This window comes from Stomoxys calcitrans, chromosome 2 (genome assembly GCF_963082655.1).
Source record: "Stomoxys calcitrans chromosome 2, idStoCalc2.1, whole genome shotgun sequence".
NCBI classification, from domain to species: Eukaryota; Metazoa; Arthropoda; class Insecta; order Diptera; family Muscidae; genus Stomoxys; species Stomoxys calcitrans.
In genome coordinates, this window is record NC_081553.1 from 19,526,219 (window position 1) to 19,553,242 (window position 27,024).

The 27,024-nt window shown below is 37.5% G+C and overlaps 1 protein-coding gene and 2 long non-coding RNA genes across 3 annotated transcripts in view; 1 reads left to right on the forward strand and 2 right to left on the reverse strand.

Annotated features, from left to right (window-relative positions):
- Positions 1-1,099: 1,099 nt before the first annotated feature.
- LOC106093280 (uncharacterized) lies at positions 1,100-1,914 on the reverse strand. Its single transcript, XR_001222321.2, has 2 exons — positions 1,345-1,914; positions 1,100-1,278 (listed from the first exon to the last, which is right to left on the reverse strand). It is a non-coding gene; the product is annotated as an uncharacterized LOC106093280 (long non-coding RNA).
- Positions 1,915-12,801: 10,887 nt separating this feature from the next.
- Positions 12,802-13,859, reverse strand: LOC131994999 (uncharacterized). Its single transcript, XR_009397046.1, has 3 exons — positions 13,679-13,859; positions 13,518-13,611; positions 12,802-13,458 (listed from the first exon to the last, which is right to left on the reverse strand). It is a non-coding gene; the product is annotated as an uncharacterized LOC131994999 (long non-coding RNA).
- A 4,179-nt stretch (positions 13,860-18,038) lies between these two features.
- Positions 18,039-27,024, forward strand: part of LOC106095954 (serine-rich adhesin for platelets) — a 33,037-nt gene continuing 24,051 nt past the window's right edge. The window contains exon 1 of the mRNA XM_013263413.2: positions 18,039-18,636. Coding sequence (XP_013118867.2) covers positions 18,577-18,636 — 60 coding nt within the window. The 5' untranslated portion in view covers positions 18,039-18,576. The remainder of the gene's footprint in view (positions 18,637-27,024) is intronic.

The following is a 27,024-nucleotide window of genomic DNA, read 5'->3' on the forward strand; positions in this document are numbered from 1 at the left end:
TTTTCAAGTTACAAATAAATAAATGGTTTTGCGTTGTGGTAAAATGTTCACAACGTTGCAAAATATTTCAGTTTATTAAATTATTGCGTTTTCCATTGGAATGGTGAGGGCAACGTTGCGAAACATATAAATTTTATTCCCTGTATAAGGAAAATTCTAAACTCAAGCCAACACTGAGGTATTTGCCCAAGGAAAGACCTTACGGCAAACCCAAGAAAACTATGACAGTTGGCAACTATAACTTCGACTAGTTTACGGTCCACCCAGTCCGAAGCTATATAAACCATAATTTTCAGAAAAAAAAGAATATAAGGCGTAGAAAGGTCCGACGCCTAAGAGTACAATGACATTTTTATGAAGACAACAAAAGCGTGCTTATTAATGCCGGGCCGAATCCACCTCCATGAATTCTGCCAAAAGTTTACACAAAATGAACTTAGCTGAAAGGCATAGATGTACTTTACGTACCAAATTTCTTCAAATCCAGGAAAGAAAATTTGGTAGGCTGACCTCAAATTTTGGTACGTTTTTCCAACATTTAAATTACTTACTGAACATATCGCCGGGGACAACTTAACATTCACTTCTTGTCGTTTCTGTGTATTCGTTAAGAGTGCAGAACAAAACCATGTATGTCGAGGGGCCAAATACTGTCACTACTTCAAGCTTCAGTAAAAAAAGTGTATGTCCTGATATTGACTGTAGGCTGTACGAGTGTCAAGGGATTTCTTCCAAATTTTGTAAGTTCAAGGTAGAAATTGCGCCTTTTGTGCCTTTCATCGGAAAACAGGCCTATGTGGCAGCTGCATACCAATATCATCAGATATGGCCCATACTCAAATGTTGAGGGGTGCATGCAATTCACTGCAAACGGCAACATGGGTAGTAAAGGCGCATTTCTAGACTCAAGCATTTAAATCGGGAGATCGCTTTATCCAAACTGGGAACGCTTCTTCATTGGAATCGGGGAAAAAATATGGAGATAGGAATAAAGCTATATCAATATATATCCTTTATGAATAACGTCGTGTTGCGGAGGCACCCTAATGAAAAGAACTCAATGGTTCTACTCATCCAAAGATTCGAAAGAAGACACGAATGCGAATCGATATGTTATTTTATTGATGGCACGTAAAGGTAGAGGAAATACATCATGAATAAGATAACGACAAAGATAATGCATTATTTTGGGAAAAGAAAGGTCCAGGTAATGGACATGTATTCATTGCCCCAGGTTTTTTCCATAACGCATACTGGTCATAGTTGCCTGTCCTGCCTCTGCCAAATAAATATAAACAATTTAGTTACTATTAATGTACAGTGGCAGTGCAAGGGTATACTGACCTGTTTATATACGAGGTCACAGAATGTACGATTTATACAATTGATGCCTGAGGGCTTATATAGGATGGACGTCTGCCCATCGGGCATGACACGTATGTTTGTTTTTCCCTAGTTGTCTGCTTTGCATTTATTGGCCTGCTGTGGCAAAGGGTGTCACCCCGAATATTATGTATTCGGCCGGATGGAGTAAGAAATGAAGCACATGTCACTGCTTGGGTAAGCTCTGACCGCCTCTTTGGTCATAATACAATGACTGGATGATTGCCCATGACTTGCCCAAATTATTGTTTGCGCAATACTAATTTTTTTTTGCCAGGCGATTGGCCGGGTGTGTGGGTATGCCCGCTGAAGATAATTTTTTTTTGTTTGGAGAAATTCGGTTGTTTCTCTATCCTCTGGCCAATGCGATATTTATATTGTTGGCCAGAGCGTTGCGGGTATGATTTAATATGAATTACTTTGGTTTTTTGGGGGTTATATGATTTACCCATAGTTTTTTCGTTTCGTGTAATTAATTATTTCTGATTAGCTATGCTTTGTGTGTCTGTTCGGTATGCGGCTGTGTGTGGAATGGCGTAGGGTGTGTGACAGCTACAGTTTAGGAAGTGGTCAGAAGCGAAATAATTTTACGATAAGCAGAGATGTATAAAATAGTAGTCACCCATTCATAAATCCCGTAGGACATGGGGAATGACGACAGTGGGATGTCGAACTGGGGAAAAGAAACAGGTGAATTTTAAGAGAAAATGAAAGAGAATTTAAACTTGGTCGAGAATCGGGGCAAGATATTAGAAATGGCGAATTTACGCTTGGATAGAACGGGGATAAATATGGGAAAAACGTCAAAAGTTGCCATTTTCAAAGTAACGAAAGTAACGCGACGGACGAATACACGGTGCAATTTTGATTAAACGTTAAAGTAATAAGTGGATAAAGTGAAATAGTTACCTTTTTTCTAATGTTTTGTTTGTTTAGTCACAGATATCTATCATCAGGCTTAAGGAAGTAAATTAAAGATAGTTTAAATTTTTAAAATCAGTTTTCGCGCGCTTCATTAAAATTGCAATCATTGTGAGTATGGCCAGCAAAACGAGTGGGTAATTGTGGGAAATAATTGTTTTTATTTGATAGGAAGCTATTGACCTCCTGTGGTGTCTAGAAGCTGTATTTTGTTTGGAATTTCTTGTTCCTTTGGAGATATATGGGTGTTGCCTACGTGTGTGGCCCAGCATTGTACTCCGGACAGCATACCTACATACCTTCCGTGCCAGTGTAAACCCCTCATAAACCAGATCCAGAAGTTTACCCTGATTTCCTGGAGTCAAAAGGTAGGAAACAGAAAGTGCAATCCCTGATTAGATCTGTGGGTGTGAAGCACCAGTAACCATAGTCCGTCCGATCGTGTGGCCACTCTGTCCTTTTGCTCTCCAATTGGAACGACTAACATCTCGTAATTGGAAGAGTGAACACAACCTCCGTGCTGTTAAAGACATATGTGCGAGTGTGTGTGCCATTTGCATAAAGCAAAGCTGTTGGCAGAGCACTGTATGGAGCACATTTTTTTTGATTTGAAAAAAAAAAGAAATAAAATACCAAGACTTAAAGATCCTTAAATATTCAAAAAAAAAAGAAAAAAAATAACAATACCTAAATAAAAAAAATATATTAAATTCTTTATATTTGACCCTACTAATTTTATGTATTTTTAAACCATATTTTTTATCATTTATGTAGTGTTGTAGTTTTAAGTTTGACGATTTAATTTTTCCGTTTTGTTTTTTTTTACTTGTTTATGTAAATCATGATTGTTAGGAATTTTACAAAGTGAATAGGAGTATGTTTTGATATTGATGGGGACGTGTTTATGAATGTTTAGCCCCAAATCAAAATCCACTTAATAGAGCTCTTTTAGGTAGGAAAAAACAACGTTAAAATTCAAACCCAACATTTGGGGATGGTCTAGAAACTTTGTAGGTTGTTACGAGGCCCCTATTTGCGGCTAAAAATGATTTGGGCACCGGCTAGATTTCGTCGCCTTATCAGGGGAGGTCCCATCCCATCATCTTTCGCCCCGGGGTCGTATCAATAAATAAAAATGTTCTAACAAACTAGACAACACTAACACACAAGCACAGATTTCTTCCTAAGTGGGAGGTAGATGGACCCTCCAGTCGCCCTGCCCTACCATGGTCATGTGGACATCCCCTTCTTCAAACATGATCCCTGTATCCCGCTCAAGCCACCACACCTACCTCACGTTGACACCCCCCTTATATCCACAATTTAGCACAACATATTTCTTTTTTTTTTAAACAAGTCACAACATCATAAATTTTATTTAAAATATAAAGGCCTAAAACTAACGCAATTCGTATTAAGATTCCTGTCTTTCTTTTATCAAAATCATCAACAATAAACTGACAGTACTGAGTTTTAACTAAATTATAGCATTAAATCAATTAACTTAATCTTCTAATTTTTAACTTTCTTGTTACATGAAACGAACACTGAACACTAGAACTTGCAAAGAAGGATAATCAAATTAATATAAATAAAAACGGTTAAGCCTGGCCTACCTAAGGGAGCTCTCTTAGAAGGGACACACTGTTGGGAATAGACACCCTACAAACGCGTACTCATGAACGTTTTGCAAATTCTATCACATAAAAACAAGTAAAAAAAAAAACGTAAGCTAAAACTTAGGATATATGAAAAAAATATAAAAAAATGGTCAATAAATAATAAGGTAAGAAATAAATATGATGGTAAAAATAAAGTAGAAGGTAGTTAAAAAATCAAAATATAATAATCATGTCAATATCCACATACATAAAAAAAGGTAATGAAAAGTTTGATTACTATTGCATTATAACCCCAAGGTTTTAATCTTTCGGTATCATCTATTTCGGGAGGAGAATAAAACGTTTCGTCATCAGTCGAATTCGCCTTTTCAAAGTAAAGGTTAGTATGTGTGCGTGACTTCATATAATTTCAAATTCAAAGTCGTTGGAGGTGTTCAACTGGTGGTACCTTTTTCCATCACCAAAACAAAAGTGTACGGCCGAATACAAGCAAAGATTCCGCTTTCCAGAGATAACTGGGATAGTTCCCCTAATTTGGATAGCCTGATGGCAACAATTGTGCACCTCTGGATTAACGTTGACCAACGATTTTTCATCCAACCAAACCTCTCGGTCTGGACAACAACGGACGGAATTTCCTCTCTCGCCCTCTTTTGGGCACAATAAACTAAAAAGCGGCCTACCTTTATAACCACCAGATGAAACGGTGGCGTTTGCGGTAATCACCGTTCAATGTGTGTTTCTGAATCGGGGGGAATTCACTTTAGCCTTAACCCAGCCACTTGCACCAACAAAAATTTCGCCTCCTCTCGTCCAGGAGGCTTTATCTGCAAATAACCGGGTTTAAAACACCTTTCGGTCATAGAAATATAACCTAAAAACTCACTTTATCTTATTTGGTATCTTTATTTATTTCTCACAGTCTCGATTAAAACAGCAAAACGACTTATGTCGACACACAAAACACTCACTGGAATTTTCTAAACAAAAAAAACGTCTCCTTAATGACCGCTGCCCAAGATTTTGTTAACTTAACAAAACACTAACCTCTTCCTTATTATTACTTTGCAATTCAAATTTAAATACACATCTCTCAGATATAATGTCATGCACTTTTCTTTTCAACTGACGCCAAAATGCCTAATTAACCCTCTTTTATTACTTTGTTCTCACTCAATCATAAAAATTAGCCATCTTGAGTTAATAGCCATATTGATTTTATGCATTAACTCCGGTTTTAGAACATTTGTAACCCAATAGCTAACATTTAAATTCTCTTAAATCTTTTCGTTTGGAGCGGCTACTTTATATGAATGAAAACCGCTTTATCGTCGTATAGCCGCCCAACAACAATCTCACCCAGTGTAGTAATTCGCCATATGCAATGGCAAATAACATACGCAATGGCAACTCTACGCGTCAGCTGGGCGAAAACCATCTGTTTACTTCGTGGCTCTTGGTAGAAGGCCATAAGGTAATATCGTTCCATCATTTCTCCGCAATTATTTATTAATATTCCTTTCTTCCTCTATTTTCAGGTACCGGGAAACATGCTACGGTGGCCTGCCTGATGCCGTGATTGCAGGTTTATGAAACCCATCCTCTTGGGTATGGATGTATTTCACAAATCCTGACAATCACTTGCATCAGGTCTGCAATCTCTCGGCAGGTTCCCCCTCGCAGAGCTGGGGTTAGCCATCGGGCCACATATAAAAAAGGCAGCCCCAGTTCTCCAACGTTTGCCCGGGGAAGCCGCCGTGAAATAAACACCGCTTCCCCCAGCCTGTAAGAATGGGATCCAGTAATTGACCATTCCAACGAGGGACAATAAGAACAACTGGAAACAAAAAAAAACTTGCGCATGGCAGACCACACGTTCACATTGCTGTCGCTGGTCTGCCGAACGGTGTGCCCAAGTTAATCCCAACTCCTCCTGTCGCAGGAAGGCACTAGGAGTGGGGAGTGTGACGTGGAAGTCGGCCGCCACGCAGACGTAAAGGCCTCTTTATAGGGGACATCCACGCCAATTTTTTTTTTCCTCTGGCACGTGGTATACTAGGGTGTCCCGCAACAAAACTCCTGGCCTGACAAGAGATTCGCCGGCAGGGCTGGTGTGCGGGAAAATCAGAAGTGGTATCGAAGAGTTATAGTGCAACGTGGGGAACTCCCACACCCTGAATCAAAGCCGGGTATCATGAATAAAGTCAGGGAAGTACCGAAGTCGCTCATTTGTCCCAAGGTCACTTTACCCTCTAGTATCTCGTTATAGGTTTTGGCTGATCCTAGCACTACATTTGCATATGATAAGAAGTTCGGAAAGTTTGGGGTAAGGATTGGCATAAAAAAATTAAAGTCAATGAATTGAATTAGGATCGCGAAAACAAATCGGGGTATAATTACTAACGTAGTTGTATAATTACAAAAAATGTATAATTACGGAAAAAAGGTGTATAATTAAAAACGAATTGTATAATCACGAAAATTTGTAAAAGTCGGACAAAACAAACGTATAAAGGAAGAAATAATCGACTAGAATAATCAGGTACTCAATTTATGTACACAGATATCTTTTAATATTGCACTATAGGTTTATATAAAAGTAATATTAGGACGAATACAACATAAAATCAAAATTTGTCAATCTTTAAAGCTATTTGTATTCTTAACCTAATATCACAGTTTGTAGTCATCAATACTAAACCTATATTGCACTATATTTGAATATCTTTAACATGATACGTACCTAACGTCTTGCCTTGTAATGTTTCAAGTTCATACATGTTATTGCCGACAGGTCGATTCGACACTTCAAAAACTTCTTACAAAATTTGGCATTACGATCTTTAGCAAAATCAGACGAAACAGTATTACGGCGATATACTTCTTGACCGGGTAGGAATCTAACGACGCGTGCTCGTTTATTATACCTCTCAGAACTTCTTTCATATGCCTCATGCATTTTCCTTTTCACCTTCTCTCTGATCATTTCCAATTTATCCGGTCGCTGTAAATCAGATATCTCATGATCGGACATGGATAGCAATTTCCGTGCCAACTTATAGTCCGTGCCATTAGAATACATCTCGTAACCGAATAATGAAAAGAAAGGGGTTACTCCAGTTGCCGAATGGACTGATGTTCTAAGAGCGCACTCGATCTCCGATAAGTAGAGATCCCAATCTCGATGGTCTTCATTCAAATATGTCCTTATGGCCGATATGACAGACTGATTTACACGTTCGGAAGCATTGGATTGGGGTGAGTACACTGCGGTTCTCATATGCGTTATTTTATAAGCAGATATCATATCTTGAAAACTTTTGGATATGAATTGAGCACCATTATCGCTGTGGATCACCTCCGGTACACCAAATTTATGAAAAATTTCACTTATTAAAAATCGAATAACATTGGCAGCAGTAGCATCACGCATAGCCTTCAAGAAAGTGAATTTGGTGAAGTGATCCACAACGATAAAGATGTACGCATTACCATTCTTAGATCGCGGGTACTTCCCCAAGAAATCAATATAAAGCTTTTGAAATGGCCTATCCGTAATCACCTCTTGTCCAATACTGGGTCTCAAATTCTGATTACAGGGCTTCGTCTCCTTACAGACCTGACAATTCTTGACAAATCGTTTACTTGGCTCGCCATATGTGGCCAATAGAAAAACCTTCTGACTCTTTCTAGCGTCTTCGTGACTCCACCATGAGCGGTTGTTAGAGTATTATGGGCTTTTTCAATAATAGCATGGGCAATACCGGACGGGATCCATAACTTCCACTTACATTCCTGTTCCAGTTCCTGGTCAAAAATGGTTCTCTTATAAACGTATCCATCATCAATTTTCAAATCTGGAAGTTTATCCTTGTTTTCGGTTATGGTCTTTATGAGGTCGAGGTATTCCTCGCTTTCGAATTCTGTTGTCTCAAAATCAAGAAGTTCTTCTGATATCTCTTCAATCATGATATCTTGGGGCGCCCTGGACAACATATCCGCAACAACATTATCTGAACCCTTTCTATGTTCGATCTCAAAATCAAATGGTTGGAGTTGGAGTGACCAGCGCGCCAGTCGACCACTAAGATCCTTTAGGGTCATCAACCATTTAAGACTGGCGTGGTCAGTTATGACGGTGAATGGCATCATCTCCACATAGGGTCTAAATTTCTTGATAGCCATCACCGCCGCTAGGCACTCCTTCTCCGTTACGCTATAATTCCGTTGGCATGCGTTCAATTTCTGCGAATAGAACGCTATAGGGTGCTCCTCCTTCTGGTCATTCAATTGATAGAGAACGGCGCCGATACCATACTCCGATGCATCGCATTGTATAAAAAATCTTTTCGAAAAGTCAGGGTGGCGCAAAACTGGTGCAGACGTCAAAGCCTTCTTTAAACTCTCAAATGCCTCAATGGCCTTTCCAGTCATTTCAAACTTCTTTGCCTTCTTGAGAGTGTCGGTTAACGGTGCTGATATTGAAGCAAAGTCCTTAATAAACCGTCTGTACCAGCCCGCCGTACCCAAAAAGCTCCTGACTTCCCTGGGGCTTCTCGGTATCTTGATCATCCGAATCGCTTGTACCTTATCGGGGTTCGTCTTAAGCATGCCATTTCCAATTATAAAACCTAGATACTTGAGCTCCTGGAAACAGAATTGAGACTTTTTTAACCCAATTGTTAAATTAGCCTCTTTAAGACACTTAGCTACTTCCTCCAACAGTCTTAAATGCTCATTGAAATCGCTAGAAATTATCAATAAATCGTCCAAGTATATAAAAACATTTTCCTTGAGGCGCTGTGGAATAACTCGGTCCATAAGCCTACACAAGCGTTGGGCCGCGTTACATAAACCGAATGGCATCACTCTGAACTGGTATAGAGGACGTCCAGGCACCGTAAACGCTGTGTATGGCTTACTTTCCTCGTCAAGTTCAATTTGCCAAAAGGCATACTTTAGATCCACACTGCTTATATAATATGTCTCATCGATTCGGCTTAGAATGCCATCAATATTTTGAAGGGGATATGCGTCCTTCACAGTTAATTTATTTAATTTCCGGGCGTCTAAGCAAAATCGATTTTTTCCAGGTTTCCTTACAATAGTGGTCCTGTTGCTCCAAGGACTGTTGCTCTCCTCAATAACCTTCAGACGGAGCATAGTATCTACCTCATCATAAACAAGAGCCTGTACCGCTGGAGACATGGGATAATATCTATCCTTAAATGGTGCAGCACCCTCAATCAATTGAATTGAATGTTTTTCCAGGCTGGTCTGACCAAGGCCCTTTTCCTCAAAGGTATCGAACTTAGCTACTACCTCCTTCAATCGTTCGTTCTGATCATCACTCAATACATGGGGATTCAGTTTATACACCTCTCCCTCCTCTATCAAATCCCTTTGGACCTTATCGATGTCGATTTGAGCGACTTTAATAATATCCGGAGCCAGCCGAAATAGTTTCCAGAAATCAATTCCGAGATATAACTCCTGATCCAAATCTGGGCATAGATAAAGTTCAAGTTCATGTTTTTCCTCTTTATATAGGATTTCTAATTTAATCTTTCCTAGTACTCTGTACTCTTTTCCACCGGCAGTTCGAACATTCGAAAACAATTTCTTTATGTCCAAGCTTAATTTCTCTATGAACTCTCGGCAACCCTTCCCTAATACACTGACTGAGGCGCCGGAATCTAAAAGGCCTTTAAGTTTAATGCCTTGAACCTCCACCTCTGCGTAAGGTCTGGGGTCCATATTTTGACTTACATGTTTGATTGACTCTAATACATTCTTGAAAATCTTTCTTTTTTTCTCAAATTTTACGCGCACTTTAGGCGGGTTTCTTTTATTCGCAGTTACAGAATCCAATTCAAATATGCGTGATCTAATCTCGTTATAATTTTTCTCTCGAGTTTCTAGTGGTATATAATGTCTTAATTCAGGTTTAAAATTTAATTCATTTGCTTTAAAAATGTTATTTATTATTTCATTCTTATTTCTATTTTTAGATGATGATGCTATTTCTCTGATCTGGGGGAATTCAGGATTGGACGTGGCCCCCCGGCATACTCCACGCCCTGATTCAGGTTTCCCTGTTTACAGGACGGGCATTTGGGAGAAATAGTCCCAGGTTTTCCACAACGGTAGCAAAACAAATTTCTTTCTGTGGAGTCGCAGTTTCTGAAAGTGTGGCCTTGTTTCTGGCAATTCCAACATAATAAAGTTGGTTTCGTTTTTCGGATGAACTGTATGGCGGATACTTCCTCACATTTAGAAGATTCGTGGTCACATTCGGATGAACCTTCCGCGTATATTTCGCTGACCTGACGAATTGGACGAGATGGAAGTACAGGTCTTATTTCCCTTCTTGGAAAATTCTTCTCCGCTTCATTGCACTCTATTCTCAGCTGTTCAACGGACGAAACTTGAATGGGGTAAATAATTCTCGCTACACTCTCTTTAACATTTTTCTTTAATATCTTCATCATATCATATTCGGATATAGGTTGGACTAACTTAGCCCTAATCTGGCCCATAATATGGAAAAATGTATCAATAGACTCATTTGGTTGTTGTTTACGCTGAGCTAATTCTGTCACTATTTCAAAATTGGATCTGGTGGATTGATATTGGCTTAACAAACTATGCTTCAAACTGGGCCAATCCGAAAACTTATTCGTTTTCAGGGATAGCCAATACCATGACTCGGCTGGACCGGATACTATTAAAGAAAAATCCCTTAATATCTCTGCCCATGGAATATGGTACTGTCCCTGAAAGTATTCAAGACGATACACGAACTCTTCAACGGAAATACCCCCTGAAATGCCATCAAACCTTAGTCCCAACTTGTCTATTCGCACACGCTTATTTTCCCTCAGTGTATCATTCGGAAAATGACTACATACTGAACCTGCCACAGAATTGCCATTGGTTGGGCGGTTGCCATTATTTCCTGTTTCTGGTGCAGACAAATTGTCCAAGCCCCCTAAGCCAGAATTAGATGCCGGTGAACTGGGTACATTCCGATTCAAGGTAAGTTCAGTTAACCTTTTTACAGCCTCTGATAACTGTCCTATTGTATTCTTCAAACCACCTAATTCATTCTGGATCATACAAACATTGTTTTCGAGGGCTCTTTGTTGCCTAAGGACCTCTACATTACCATTTCCTGGCGGTTCAGACCTGGCCCCTCCATTCGGTGTCCCACCAGCTGATGGACCCGATGTATTGTTGTTGCCTGTCCCCGATCTTATTGTCCCAGACAAATCGGTGATTTGGCTTGTACTAGCCTGGTTTCCAACAGACATATCGGTAACGTATCTACTTCTTTTCTCTTCACTTTCTATAAATGAATTATTTGCATCAAAACTTTCAGGAATTTTTCTCTTTTTCGCCTGGGATCGAGTCTGAATGCTCATAACCTTTCTCTAATTGGACAATAATTTTAACGCCTATATTAAATTATTAGTTTATTTAGAGTATTTATTTTTCTCTTATCTAGAACACATATATTATATTCGGGGGTTTTACGTGAGTAGTGGTGGGTACGGGTTATATTATTGACTCTCTTTCGAGCACCAGTCTGAAATCTGGGAAATCAAAATTAAAACAAAACAAAAAATTTTTTTTTTTCGTGCTTTCGACACCAATATCTTGCAAATGATGCCAATTTCATACCTATTTGCCTGATACAACGGACCTCTAAATCCTATCTAGAGCGGCTATCAGGTCTAACATAGATCTGGACACAACATTAAACTGTAACTAACACTACACAAAAATAACGACACAGTATGCTTAGTGCAAAATACATTTTCACATAAAAAAGTATGCCACTAAATCCTCCTGTTGTTGGATTATTCACGTCCTCCTTCATTTCCAGTTTTGAAGTATCGGCTCTTCGTACAACGGACTTTTGAAATTTCCAAAACGGTTACGAAGCTTTCGAACCTCTCCACTTTCCAATCAGGGTTCAGTGTTGGTCTATTTCTTTAATTGAAATGGGCTATTACTTTGTGCTTTGGTGACCTACACAAACATAATTAACACAACATTTGACAAAAATGCTGAAAATCTTCCATTGGGCGCCATATTGTTACGAGGCCCCTATTTGCGGCTAAAAATGATTTGGGCACCGGCTAGATTTCGTCGCCTTATCAGGGGAGGTCCCATCCCATCATCTTTCGCCCCGGGGTCGTATCAATAAATAAAAATGTTCTAACAAACTAGACAACACTAACACACAAGCACAGATTTCTTCCTAAGTGGGAGGTAGATGGACCCTCCAGTCGCCCTGCCCTACCATGGTCATGTGGACATCCCCTTCTTCAAACATGATCCCTGTATCCCGCTCAAGCCACCACACCTACCTCACGTTGACACCCCCCTTATATCCACAATTTAGCACAACATATTTCTTTTTTTTTTAAACAAGTCACAACATCATAAATTTTATTTAAAATATAAAGGCCTAAAACTAACGCAATTCGTATTAAGATTCCTGTCTTTCTTTTATCAAAATCATCAACAATAAACTGACAGTACTGAGTTTTAACTAAATTATAGCATTAAATCAATTAACTTAATCTTCTAATTTTTAACTTTCTTGTTACATGAAACGAACACTGAACACTAGAACTTGCAAAGAAGGATAATCAAATTAATATAAATAAAAACGGTTAAGCCTGGCCTACCTAAGGGAGCTCTCTTAGAAGGGACACACTGTTGGGAATAGACACCCTACAAACGCGTACTCATGAACGTTTTGCAAATTCTATCACATAAAAACAAGTAAAAAAAAAAACGTAAGCTAAAACTTAGGATATATGAAAAAAATATAAAAAAATGGTCAATAAATAATAAGGTAAGAAATAAATATGATGGTAAAAATAAAGTAGAAGGTAGTTAAAAAATCAAAATATAATAATCATGTCAATATCCACATACATAAAAAAAGGTAATGAAAAGTTTGATTACTATTGCATTATAACCCCAAGGTTTTAATCTTTCGGTATCATCTATTTCGGGAGGAGAATAAAACGTTTCGTCATCAGTCGAATTCGCCTTTTCAAAGTAAAGGTTAGTATGTGTGCGTGACTTCATATAATTTCAAATTCAAAGTCGTTGGAGGTGTTCAACTGGTGGTACCTTTTTCCATCACCAAAACAAAAGTGTACGGCCGAATACAAGCAAAGATTCCGCTTTCCAGAGATAACTGGGATAGTTCCCCTAATTTGGATAGCCTGATGGCAACAATTGTGCACCTCTGGATTAACGTTGACCAACGATTTTTCATCCAACCAAACCTCTCGGTCTGGACAACAACGGACGGAATTTCCTCTCTCGCCCTCTTTTGGGCACAATAAACTAAAAAGCGGCCTACCTTTATAACCACCAGATGAAACGGTGGCGTTTGCGGTAATCACCGTTCAATGTGTGTTTCTGAATCGGGGGGAATTCACTTTAGCCTTAACCCAGCCACTTGCACCAACAAAAATTTCGCCTCCTCTCGTCCAGGAGGCTTTATCTGCAAATAACCGGGTTTAAAACACCTTTCGGTCATAGAAATATAACCTAAAAACTCACTTTATCTTATTTGGTATCTTTATTTATTTCTCACAGTCTCGATTAAAACAGCAAAACGACTTATGTCGACACACAAAACACCCACTGGAATTTTCTAAACAAAAAAAACGTCTCCTTAATGACCGCTGCCCAAGATTTTGTTAACTTAACAAAACACTAACCTCTTCCTTATTATTACTTTGCAATTCAAATTTAAATACACATCTCTCAGATATAATGTCATGCACTTTTCTTTTCAACTGACGCCAAAATGCCTAATTAACCCTCTTTTATTACTTTGTTCTCACTCAATCATAAAAATTAGCCATCTTGAGTTAATAGCCATATTGATTTTATGCATTAACTCCGGTTTTAGAACATTTGTAACCCAATAGCTAACATTTAAATTCTCTTAAATCTTTTCGTTTGGAGCGGCTACTTTATATGAATGAAAACCGCTTTATCGTCGTATAGCCGCCCAACAACAATCTCACCCAGTGTAGTAATTCGCCATATGCAATGGCAAATAACATACGCAATGGCAACTCTACGCGTCAGCTGGGCGAAAACCATCTGTTTACTTCGTGGCTCTTGGTAGAAGGCCATAAGGTAATATCGTTCCATCATTTCTCCGCAATTATTTATTAATATTCCTTTCTTCCTCTATTTTCAGGTACCGGGAAACATGCTACGGTGGCCTGCCTGATGCCGTGATTGCAGGTTTATGAAACCCATCCTCTTGGGTATGGATGTATTTCACAAATCCTGACAATCACTTGCATCAGGTCTGCAATCTCTCGGCAGGTTCCCCCTCGCAGAGCTGGGGTTAGCCATCGGGCCACATATAAAAAAGGCAGCCCCAGTTCTCCAACGTTTGCCCGGGGAAGCCGCCGTGAAATAAACACCGCTTCCCCCAGCCTGTAAGAATGGGATCCAGTAATTGACCATTCCAACGAGGGACAATAAGAACAACTGGAAACAAAAAAAAACTTGCGCATGGCAGACCACACGTTCACATTGCTGTCGCTGGTCTGCCGAACGGTGTGCCCAAGTTAATCCCAACTCCTCCTGTCGCAGGAAGGCACTAGGAGTGGGGAGTGTGACGTGGAAGTCGGCCGCCACGCAGACGTAAAGGCCTCTTTATAGGGGACATCCACGCCAATTTTTTTTTCCTCTGGCACGTGGTATACTAGGGTGTCCCGCAACAAGGTCTCCTTTTTTACTTTTTTTATGTTTTTGTATAAATCATTCAAAAATATGAATAAAAACGTATATTGAAATGAGAGTATTGAAAACAAATATGTTCTGAGTTATTAATTCATTGTAGGTACAAAGGAGTGTGGTGAGTGTGTGTAAGGGGTTCACAGGAGAGGTTTTTGGGAAGGTCTGTGAATCATGGTAGGGAGGGCAGAGTGTGAGGTCCATCCATCAAAGACCTCATCTCGGTAGACGATATCCCTTTTGTGTTGTTTGATTGTAGTGTCAGTTTGTTTTGTTTTACTATGTTTTACTATGTTTTTTGTGTTATTCGTCGGGCTAGGTCTCGGCGGGTTAAGAACCGTCCTGAGCCATGGTTGAGTTGCCGGAGGGCCAGTCCTAGTGCTGTATGGGGACGTAACAGCCGCTCAAGTACTTTGTACGGTTGAAAATGTATTATATGATCTATTACAAATGGAATGTCCAAATGGCCAACTTTTCGGTGGTGGGTGTCAAAACATATACCGCAGTTTAGGCTTGTAGAACATTTTGTAGGCTTTGGTTGGGTTTGGTTGGATTTGTCTTAAATTTTGGTAGAAAATGATTTTCTTGAGTGGCAACACTGGTTGTGAGGTATAACTGATGCAAACACATCATTAACTCATCCTGCTTCATTTATACCGGCTGGTCGAATACACTGTTTGAGTCCCAATTTTCTGGTCCAGGCTGTGGTAGCCATATTTGTATGGTCCAGTTCATACGACCGATCGCCGCGGGAAAATGATGGCCATTGGTTATTGAAGGCGCCAATTACCCGCCTTAATCGGTTAGAGACTTATCGTTCCGATAAATACAGCTGTTTTGTTTACCGATTGCTGCATAATATATCGATATGTTCGCGTACTTACCAGTAACAATTTGCCAATAAAAATTTGCAAAAGAGTAAGAAACTTCTGTGAAAAAAAACAACCTGAATAAATTGTTTTACTAAAAAACGAACGACTTTCCGTAAAAGTTTGTGCAAATTTTTGAGCACGCGAACACTCTAATCGCTGTATAATGTTGCCATATCTTCTAAATTACCATAAACCGAAGACATACAATACATTAAGATAGGGTATTTTATTTACGTCTTTTGGATGCCAGATGTCGCTACTAAAAGGTCTCAATCTTTCTATTATATTTTAGTTACCAGCAGCGGTCAACAGGTGTCGTTGGTCAAAACAGACCGAATCTTTTTTCGCGATTTTTCTGAAATTGAATATTTTTGCTATAATTTTGCATACCTTTTACAAAAAATGTGATATTGAATGTCTTTAACAAAACCTTGAATACAATAAGATACTGCATTTGAACAAGTCGATTAGCGATAATTTTGAACTCATAGATGTCATTGTATTCATTGGGTTGGAATCACTTTCACATATTCTGTAAAAAGTACATATATACTAGCCCAGTGAAGTGCGGATTAATTTAATCCATGTTTTAAGGGCTCACTGATGCAAAATTTCAGTTTAAATATCCAATTTTATTAAAATCGCTAAAAATATTGGGTTTATTTCGACCAACGACATCTGTTGATGTAGCAATGTGTTGTACACTGAGGCGGCAGCCCTTGCCGATGAAGGAATCCATCGGTTTAACCCGATACGTACAACCGGCTGACATGGATTGAACGATTGAAAATCGCTAAAAAGATTGGGTCCATTTTGACCAACGACACATGCTGACCACTTCTTGTAACTAAAAGATTGGGCCATTTTTACTAACGACAGGCCCAAAAGGCGCAGTTGAAATACTGTATCTTTACATAAACCTTAAACAAAGACATATACAATAATACGTAAAGATACAGTATTTAATTTGCGCCTTTTGGATGCTAGATGTCGTTAGTAAATATAGCCTCATCTTTCAATTATATTTTAGTTACAAGAAGTGGTCAGCATGTGTCGTTGGTCAAAATGGACCCAATCTTTTTAGCGATTTAACTAAAATTTGATATTGTAAGTGTTTATTATGCATCTGTGAGCCCTTTAATAAAAATATTTATCGATTAAATTAATGTGCATATGCATTAGACTAATATATGCGTACTTTTTATAGATTATGTTAGAAAGTGGTTCTACCCAATGAATACAATGATATCTATGCGTTCGAAATTATCCCTAATCGACATTTTCAAATGTTGTAGCATTACGTATTATATATTGGGTTGCCCAAAAAGTAATTGCGGATTTTTTAAAAGAAAGTAAATGCATTTTTAACAAAGCTTAGACTTTAATCAAATATTCTTTTTTAACACTTTTTTTCCAAAGCAAGCTAAAAGTAACAGCTGATAACTGACAGAAGAAAGAATGCAATAACAGAGTCACAAGCTGTGAAAAAATTTGTCAACGCCGACTATATGAAAAATCCGCAATTACTTTTTGGGCAACCCAATATTATATTATAAAGGGTGATTTTTTTGAGGTTAGGATTTTCATGCATTAGTATTTGACAGATCACGTGGGATTTCAGACATGGTGTCAAAGAGAAAGATGCTCAGTATGCTTTGACATTTCATCATGAATAGACTTACTAACGAGCAACGCTTGCAAATCATTGAATTTTATTACCAAAATCAGTGTTCGGTTCGAAATGTGTTCATTCACCGTAACGTTGCGTCCAACAGCATCTTTGAAAAAATACGGTCCAATGATTCCACCAGCGTACAAACCACACCAAACAGTGCATTTTTCGGGATGCATGGGCAGTTCTTGAACGGCTTCTGGTTGCTCTTCACTCCAAATGCGGCAATTTTGCTTATTTACGTAGCCATTCAACCAGAAATGAGCCTCATCGCTGAACAAAATTTGTCAAAATTTGAACACATTTCGAACCGAACACTGATTTTGGTAATAAAATTCAATGATTTGCAAGCGTTGCTCGTTAGTAAGTCTATTCATGATGAAATGTCAAAGCATACTGAGCATCTTTCTCTTTGACACCATGTCTGAAATCCCACGTGATCTGTCAAATACTAATGCATGAAAATCCTAACCTCAAAAAAATCACCCTTTATGTCTGAAATTATTTTGCGTTTCATTTTTTACCCTTCATTTGCCACTTGCGGTGTTTTCGTTAGGGGTAGTTTTTTGTTGTTGTGCTAATGACGCTACCTCTTAGTTGTATCAATGCTCAGTGGAATGATTTTTCTTCTTCTACCCAAAGTCGACTTTCGAATAATCGATTATTCGATTTTTTAATCAGTAAAAGCCGACTTCGACACTTTTACACGAAAAGTCGATTAATCGATTAGTCGACTTTGATATCCCTAATGTTTTCATTCCAATTTTTTCAGTCGTGAAGAGAAGCACGCCGCGCGATTTTCCATTTGTTGTTGTTGTTGTATTGTATTGTACAACCATACAACTGAAGGCGCGAGACGGTTAAGAAATACCGGCAATTTTTTTTTTGTGTCAAATACAAAAGAGGTTGCGCGCAAAAAAAGAACGAACGGACAGTGTTTCTAATCAAAAGAACGACCGATAAAAATTTGTGAATTCCAACAATTGGTAGTCGGCGAGTCTGGCAAAACAAAATTTTGTAATAAAATAATACCAAAGGAAAAGAAAATAAATATAAAAAATACATGCAATGCACGCACACACATACAAGTTTTTGGTAGTGTGATACAAGTATATGTAAAAAATACCGCAAATAAAATAAAAAAATACCAGTAACCAAAATACAAAAAATACAAGATAGAAAAAAATTATTTTTTTTTTGCAAACCAACATCAACTTCACAGTCGCAGCAAGTTTTTTATTCCTCACAGTGATTGAGCAGATTTCTGGAAACAAAGAAAAGGATTGTAGCAGTAGCAAGCAGGAGCAGCAAAAAAATGTTTGAACTGGAAGAATACTCAAGTGGATTTCACGATGGGTTCCTCAATAAATATGCTGTATGTATATAATGTTAAACTTTTTTTTTCCTAAATTCATTGTTTATTGATTTGCCGGTTGTCCTGCCTATCCCGCTATTAAAAAGATTGAAGATGTGCCGACAAACAAGTATGAGTGTGTATATATACAACACACACATCCATCTACTTACACACATTCATGTGAACAAAAAAAAAACTGCAAGAATATAATGATGGTGTTTTTTGTACTTCTCGTCGGCTCGTTTTACTTTCATTGGGAGAATTGAGAAAACATTTTTGAATTCTGTAACGGCTCACTTTTGCCTATTCATTTTCACATTCATTTTCGTATTCACCACTCGTTAAAAAACGTATCCCCTCTTTTTACTCACATAAATATTCTCAGTCGTGTTTTAGAGAGAGGGAGAGAGAGCATGTGCTTAGCCCGAGCTGGTTACTCAGCGTGCGATATACAGAAAGATGGAGGGATAGAGAACATTGGATATATATGTACATATGTGTGTTTAACAAAAACACAACAATAACGATGTTCCATCCAAAGAGGGTGAGAAAGATAAGAGTTGGCGTTAGAGGGCAATACGTGATGACGAGTGACAAAATTTTAAGACACAACATATTTGAATTGCTTACGATATTTCGTTTTTCCTTTATTGCAACTTTCGGTTGCAAAGAAACAAAGCAAAATACGAAAAAATGTTCGAACGAATGCTCAAATCAAAACAGAATAACCCGAAAATGTTGCAACCCTCAATGTGAATCCAATTGGAGTACAATAAAAATGTTGGGTCTTTAACGCGAGTTATTTTACGGTACGGGGAAGACAAAGCAGAAACTCTCTCTTGATTATACTACGCTCTTTGGTTCCATCGAGTTTGAGTTGTGGTCGCCGGTGGCAGTGAGTTTTGTTGTATTTCTCAACCAAAGATGAGTTGCTAGGTTGCTGGGAAAAAGGCGAACTTCAATTGGATCTTTAGATGTTTGTCGTTTTGCTAGACATACCAACCACTTATTAAGAAAATGTTTGGTAAAACTGAGCCCTTTCCAGGGCCTTTATGGTTCTCTTACTGCATGGCTTAGATAGATATTCAGTTCGATTTTTGTGTGTGGCATTTTAATAAAAAAATAAATGTTTTTGTTGGAACTAAATATCACAATTATTCTTGCACAAAAATTTCTCATATATCTTGAAAAAATATCTGGCGCTTAACTATTATTAAGCTCAAAAACTATTTTTTTGGAAAAATTTATATATTTTTTGCAATTTAGCCATAGATACACCGTTATCTTTTAGGACGAAATATTAATGGAAAACATTTGATATAAAAACTCCCTAAATAGGTACAATGATTAAAAACATTTTATTTCGATTTTTTTTTAATATTATAATTTTTTGAGCCATCATTAATCTATATTAAATTTTTTAAACTTAAGGAAATATTTTATGAAATGTTAAATTAATATTTAGTCCATTGGTCTATGTGCATATTTTGAAAATATATAAAGGCAAAACTTTATTTTACGGGGTAGTTTACAAAAAAAATCTAAAATCTAATTTTTTGCATACCCCCTAATTTTGACCCCAGGAACCCGATTTTCAAGACTCCGTAGGCCCTTTCCCTACCCTTATTGTCTAGATTGGACTACTTCGCCCCAAGGGGGATTCGGCCCGTAGGGGGGTCCACGGACCCGAGCCCCAGAAACGGACTCCATATTCTGGTTTCTGGGGTCAAAACTGGGAGTACGCAAAAAATTAGATTTTTTTGCAAACTACCCCTAAAATACAGTTCACCTGGCTCGATCGAATAAAAAAATGATCTTAGCTGTGTTTTTCAGTACTGGATAGACATGCCATTAAGGGCAAAAATAAAACGCAAAAAATGTTTCCAGTGCAAGACTGTTTGTTTATCATAACATGGAACGCCATTTGCCAACCTATCAAAACAATACGAGGAAAAAAGTGAAAATATTTGTAAAATGTTAGATGTTATTTTCATACCAATTTCAATGCACAGCACTACAGTACTAAAATAAAACACAGATATTATTGTTTTTAAAAATTGTTTTATTCTTGCAAATCCATTATTTCGAAAACATCTGGTTGAAATATCTATACATTCAAAAAATAATATAACTACAAAACAAAAAAATTAAATTTTTATTTTTCTAATATTTCATTTCTTTTATTTTAAATATATTTTCTTTATTATATATATATTTTTTTTTGAATTTCATATTTAGTTTCATTTAATATAGGTATAGTTGCCTATATATTTTTGAAAGTTTTTTTAATGTTGTATTTGTCAAAGAGTGGAAATGTGAAATGTTCTTGTAAAATTTTAACATTTTTTTATTAGGTATCTATGTATTTGTTAAAAAATCCGTATGTTAATTATTTGAGTTATAGAGGACAACATTTGAGAAAGTTTTCCAAATATCAAATTTTTCATTGATTGTTATTATTGTTTTTAAAACGAAACCACCACCACTTGAGTTCAAGTATACTATTTTAAAATACCATAGCCTTAAAACTATGGAAAACACGTCCGACCAAATTCTAAGAATTTTATATTTACCAAAGGAATAATATCCTTGTCCTTTACGTTTGAGAAAGGTTTGGAAGAAACCGAAAAAATATCTTCATCTTAATTGTATTTAAAGGCCGAACAAATAATCGCACGCTAAACGGTGTATTGGTAAGCACTGACAGAATATTTATACTTTTTTGGGATTATGGAGAATGTTAAAGTTTGAGATTTAATACTTTAGTTTAGGTCTGTTAAATGTTACTTTCTCCAACCAACTTGAAAGCAAGACATCGTTATCTTCTTTAAAATAGCCATGCCGTCTGATAGGGAAAATAATCCGTACGACTCTCCCTTTCTGTAATAGGGGTATAACTCTGCCATTTGGCACATATTAAGAAATACTAGTTTGTCTTGAAACAGATTGAGGATCTTTGTCGGCCCAGCGACGTAACAACTTGGAGAGGCAGACGTATGCGACGAATGAACCTTCTCGTCCTTTCACTATCAGGACGCTCAATGAATTGAGTGTTAAAAAACTGGTGCCTCTCTTAATCAATTAATGCTACGTCACCAAAAGTGACTGATACCATATCAAATATTTTGCCAGGGTTCGAGAGTTATTTCCTGATTCTAGTCAAACTATAACTGGCTTGACGAATTCCCTCACCCTTTCGCTGTCCGCGCTGGAGTATTGAAACAGCCAGTATAGAGCGAAGGGCTGTAGTCGTTAACGATGTCTCTAAATTTACAATCAGCAACATGTGCACTTTTGTCTATTTTTCACAGATTTTCCTAAACTTCTAATGATTGGGATCTAACATGATTCAAAACTCACCATGATATTTTATATATATATATATATTTTTTTTTTTTTGGAAATCTGTTTCGCCTATTTAACTTTAAATCGTCATAAATAATCTTTGATCACTTTTTTTATATTTTATATGTGACTTTTGACCTACCTATGGTTGGTGGCCTTTTTCTACTAGGCCTTGTTTTTCTAATACTTCGCTAGCGCGCGCCTCCACAAATAACGACTTGTTCACATGGATTTGTTTTTTTTTAGTTTTTGCTTTTTCTCTCCAAAACTTTTTTACGTACACATTTGCCGCCGCGCTTAGACCCAAAGAGGGTGAGAAAGATAAGAGTTGGCGTTAGAGGGCAATACGTGATGACGAGTGACAAAATTTTAAGACACAACATATTTGAATTGCTTACGATATTTCGTTTTTCCTTTATTGCAACTTTCGGTTGCAAAGAAACAAAGCAAAATACGAAAAAATGTTCGAACGAATGCTCAAATCAAAACAGAATAACCCGAAAATGTTGCAACCCTCAATGTGAATCCAATTGGAGTACAATAAAAATGTTGGGTCTTTAACGCGAGTTATTTTACGGTACGGGGAAGACAAAGCAGAAACTCTCTCTTGATTATACTACGCTCTTTGGTTGTACTCAAAGAGGGTGAGAAAGATAAGAGCTGGCGTTAGAGGGCAATACGTGATGACGAGTGACAAAATTTTAAGACACAACATATTTGAATTGCTCACGATATTTCGTTTTTCCTTTATTGCAACTTTCGGTTGCAAAGAAACAAAGCAAAATACGAAAAAATGTTCGAACGAATGCTCAAATCAAAACAGAATAACCCGAAAATGTTGCAACCCTCAATGTGAATCCAATTGGAGTACAATAAAAATGTTGGGTCTTTAACGCGAGTTATTTTACGGTACGGGGAAGACAAAGCAGAAACTCTCTCTTGATTATACTACGCTCTTTGGTTGTACTACTCCATACGATTGGATGTCGCCGCAAACAAGAGGAATCAAATAACAAAAATGGATGGACAACGAAAAACAAAACAAAGAATGCCAAGAAAAAAAAAAACAAACAAAGAGGGAAATAAACAACATAGGAAGTAGTCTTTCGTCGTAGAAAGAGGTGGTGTTGGTGGAGTTGTAGTAAAATAAAAATAATAACAAAAACAAAAAAGCGTCATGTGAAACACACTAATAACCAAAGAGGGTGAGAAAGATAAGAGTTGGCGTTAGAGGGCAATACGTGATGACGAGTGACAAAATTTTAAGACACAACATATTTGAATTGCTTACGATATTTCGTTTTTCCTTTATTGCAACTTTCGGTTGCAAAGAAACAAAGCAAAATACGAAAAAATGTTCGAACGAATGCTCAAATCAAAACAGAATAACCCGAAAATGTTGCAACCCTCAATGTGAATCCAATTGGAGTACAATAAAAATGTTGGGTCTTTAACGCGAGTTATTTTACGGTACGGGGAAGACAAAGCAGAAACTCTCTCTTGATTATACTACGCTCTTTGGTTGTACTACTCCATACGATTGGATGTCGCCGCAAACAAGAGGAATCAAATAACAAAAATGGATGGACAACGAAAAACAAAACAAAGAATGCCAAGAAAAAAAAAACAAACAAAGAGGGAAATAAACAACATAGGAAGCAAAGAGGGTAAGATAATCAAGAGAGAGTTTCTGCTTTGTCTTCCCCGTACCGTAAAATAACTCGCGTTAAAGACACAACATTTTTATTGTATTCCAATTGGATTCACATTGAGGGTTGCAACATTTTCGGGTTATTCTGTTTTGATTCGGGCATTCGTTCGAACATTTTTTCGTATTTTGCTTTGTTTCTTTGCAACCGAAAGTTGCAATAAAGGAAAAACGAAATATCGTGAGCAATTCAAATATGTTGTGTCTTAAAATTTTGTCACTCGTCATCACGTATTGCCCTCTAACGCCAGCTCTTATCTTTCTTACCCTCTTTGATAGGAAGTAGTCTTTCGCAAAGAGCGTAGTATAATCAAGAGAGAGTTTCTGCTTTGTCTTCCCCGTACCGTAAAATAACTCGCGTTAAAGACCCAACATTTTTATTGTACTCCAATTGGATTCACATTGAGGGTTGCAACATTTTCGGGTTATTCTGTTTTGATTTGAGCATTCGTTCGAACATTTTTTCGTATTTTGCTTTGTTTCTTTGCAACCGAAAGTTGCAATAAAGGAAAAACGAAATATCGTGAGCAATTCAAATATGTTGTGTCTTAAAATTTTGTCACTCGTCATCACGTATTGCCCTCTAACGCCAGCTCTTATCTTTCTCACCCTCTTTGAGTACAACAACCTATACCACAAACAGAAGTTAACACACATACTTGCAACATACATGGGCAGGTTTGTCATATATATTTACATACATACAAACATTCGGCATGCATAGGTATAGGTATTCTTGTTTTTTGCCGGCCGACCATGAATTATTACATTTTGTCTCAGTCTTTTGACTATAATCACTCAAATAATAATAACAACAAGTAATAATGCCGATTATTATGACCTGGTCGAATTACTTTTACCCTTTTTGTAAAAAATTTAAATTATTAAAAATGCTAAACAAAAACTAAAAAATACCTAGTAATTTCATATGAGAACATTCCTTTGGCTGAGTTGTAACGTGCTCAATTTACAATGGACTAAGATTGATTGTTAGAATGTCCTAATCGCATCTAAAGTAAATTTCATAGGCTAAAATAGCAGTTATCTAAATTTTGTAATTTTTATTTTAATCTTGAGGACAATGCACCAGGTTTTCTAATTAGGATTTGATTTTTTTAATAAACCTCCAACGCTTTGACATAGGTATTTCGAAAACTTGAAGTACAATCAAAACATTTATGAATGGGTGTCGGCTTCGTTCATATGCCCACCGCGTGCACGTTTTGCATTTGTGAATAGAGGTGGTTCATTATCACTGAGCAAAAATCTTCAATCAGACTTCAACGATTGTTATGAGAGAGAACCCTTTTCGTTTATGGAAAATTAAGTATGACTTTGACAGAGAAACGGCCATGATCAGAAAAAATATCGTCTTAGACTAAAATTTTGGGGTATTAAAAACGCAATGCCAAAATTAGCTTACCTCCTTACTATAGTGAAGGATAAAAATATAATTTAGTATGTACAAAGGCTAAAGAATTACATTTTGGAATTTTTTTTGTAACATAAGTTTCGGTGAATTTAGCTTTTGATTACTACAATTATACATAGATGTTAACCTGGAAATGTGAAATGTATACTTTTTTGGATTATGGAGAATGTCAAAATTTGAGATTTAATACTTTAGTTTTGTTCTGGTAAAAGTAAGGGACTGTGTAGAGGTCTGTTAAATGTTACTTCCTCCAACCATCTTGAAAGCAAGACATCGTTGTCTTCTTTCAAAATTCCATGCCGTCTGGAAGGTTTGAAAATTTGGGGTAAGTAGAGATTAAACAGTGCCGGAAATATCATTCCTTCATGGTGTGAACTGCCTGTTGCTCTCTTCGGGGCTTCAACTTATATAATATGCGCAGACTAGTACGTTTGTTTTGTCAAAGTCAAAGGATTGTACAAACCAATTTGATATCAAAACCAACTTCCAGAAAAAAATTCAAATTCTATCCACCTGGAAAATTTCATTACGAAACGTACCGCCGTAGCGAAAGACCAAAACCTCTGAAGACTTTTTATAACAGCATGTCGTAAAAGAGCGGTAATTTATTAGGATTTGTATTACACATGGCTAAAAGAATACAACAAGAATGTCAGATGGGGAAAACTTTCCTTCTGGAAGCTTTTCTGCGAACAGGTCGATTGCGTTAATGACGCCGCCAAGATGGAAGAGTTTCTCTCAAAAACCCAGATACTTTAATGGAATGTTCTTGGAAGTTGAAAAGGAGTGTAGAGACAGCCAAGGCGTATACCTATGGTTAGTTTAGGTTTAAATGGAAGTCTTCTATAAGAGTCACTTAGACGTTTTCGTCAATTCTGATTCCACAGAAATAGGATGATACCTTCTAGTTTCTACCGTTGAACCATCCAGATCACTTTAAAAAGCCCAACACTTACCGATCAGACATATGACGGACACAATGACTGAGTCGTCTGTTCAAGCCAGCGACAGCGGTAGACCTAAATATATGTCGCCAAAAGGCATACCCACAGATTGTTGTACCTCTGAAATGTGTAAGGTCATCAGGGCTGTAACAAACAGGACGGAAAGATCACGAAAAGTCTTGTGGTGTAAGGAGTTTAACGTCTTCTATGAGGATGGCACGGTCCTCATCGTTTGGATGATAAAAAGAGCATAAACTTTCTGGGTGACGCAGTTCGAGTTAAGGGCGTGGGACTATTGTGCATGTAGCTCTGTGGAAAAGCGAAACGGTCGGTAGGACGACGAAAATCCTATGGAGAGATCCGGATGGTGAGAAAACGAGGCTACCACTCAAAGGAAGAAAAAATATCAGTAGTTTCCGCTATCATAACGGGACACATAGGACTACGAGCGCACTTATGTCGAATAGGTGCGGCAAGTGATTACATGTGAGGAAGATGATGAGACGCTGGAACATTTTTTATATAATTGTACGGTTTTCGCGGCTAACAAAGGTTGGGGCACAATAGCAGACATGAACAAGCCAATGCTATAATGGGATAAGCGGATTGCACACGCTATTTTCAAATTTACCTAATCTACTGTTATTGGCAAATTGGCTAGAACTTTCAAGACCCCAAAGCCACTGGACCAAATGGTTTTTTCGTCACATTTGCTTTTCACACATTATTTATTAAAAGAAGCATCAAATTTAGACTTCTTGAGCCTCTATAGGGCGCAATTCTCGTTCGATTTGAAATTCGAAATTTTGCATGTGGTGTTCTGTTATGAATTCCAACAACTGTTCTAAGTACGGTTCAAATCGGTTCATAACTTGATATAGCTGCCATATAACTTGTGTCTTGACTTCTTTAGCTTTTAGAGGGCGCAATTCTTATCCAATTTGGTTGTAATTTAGCATGACACGTTTAACAACTGT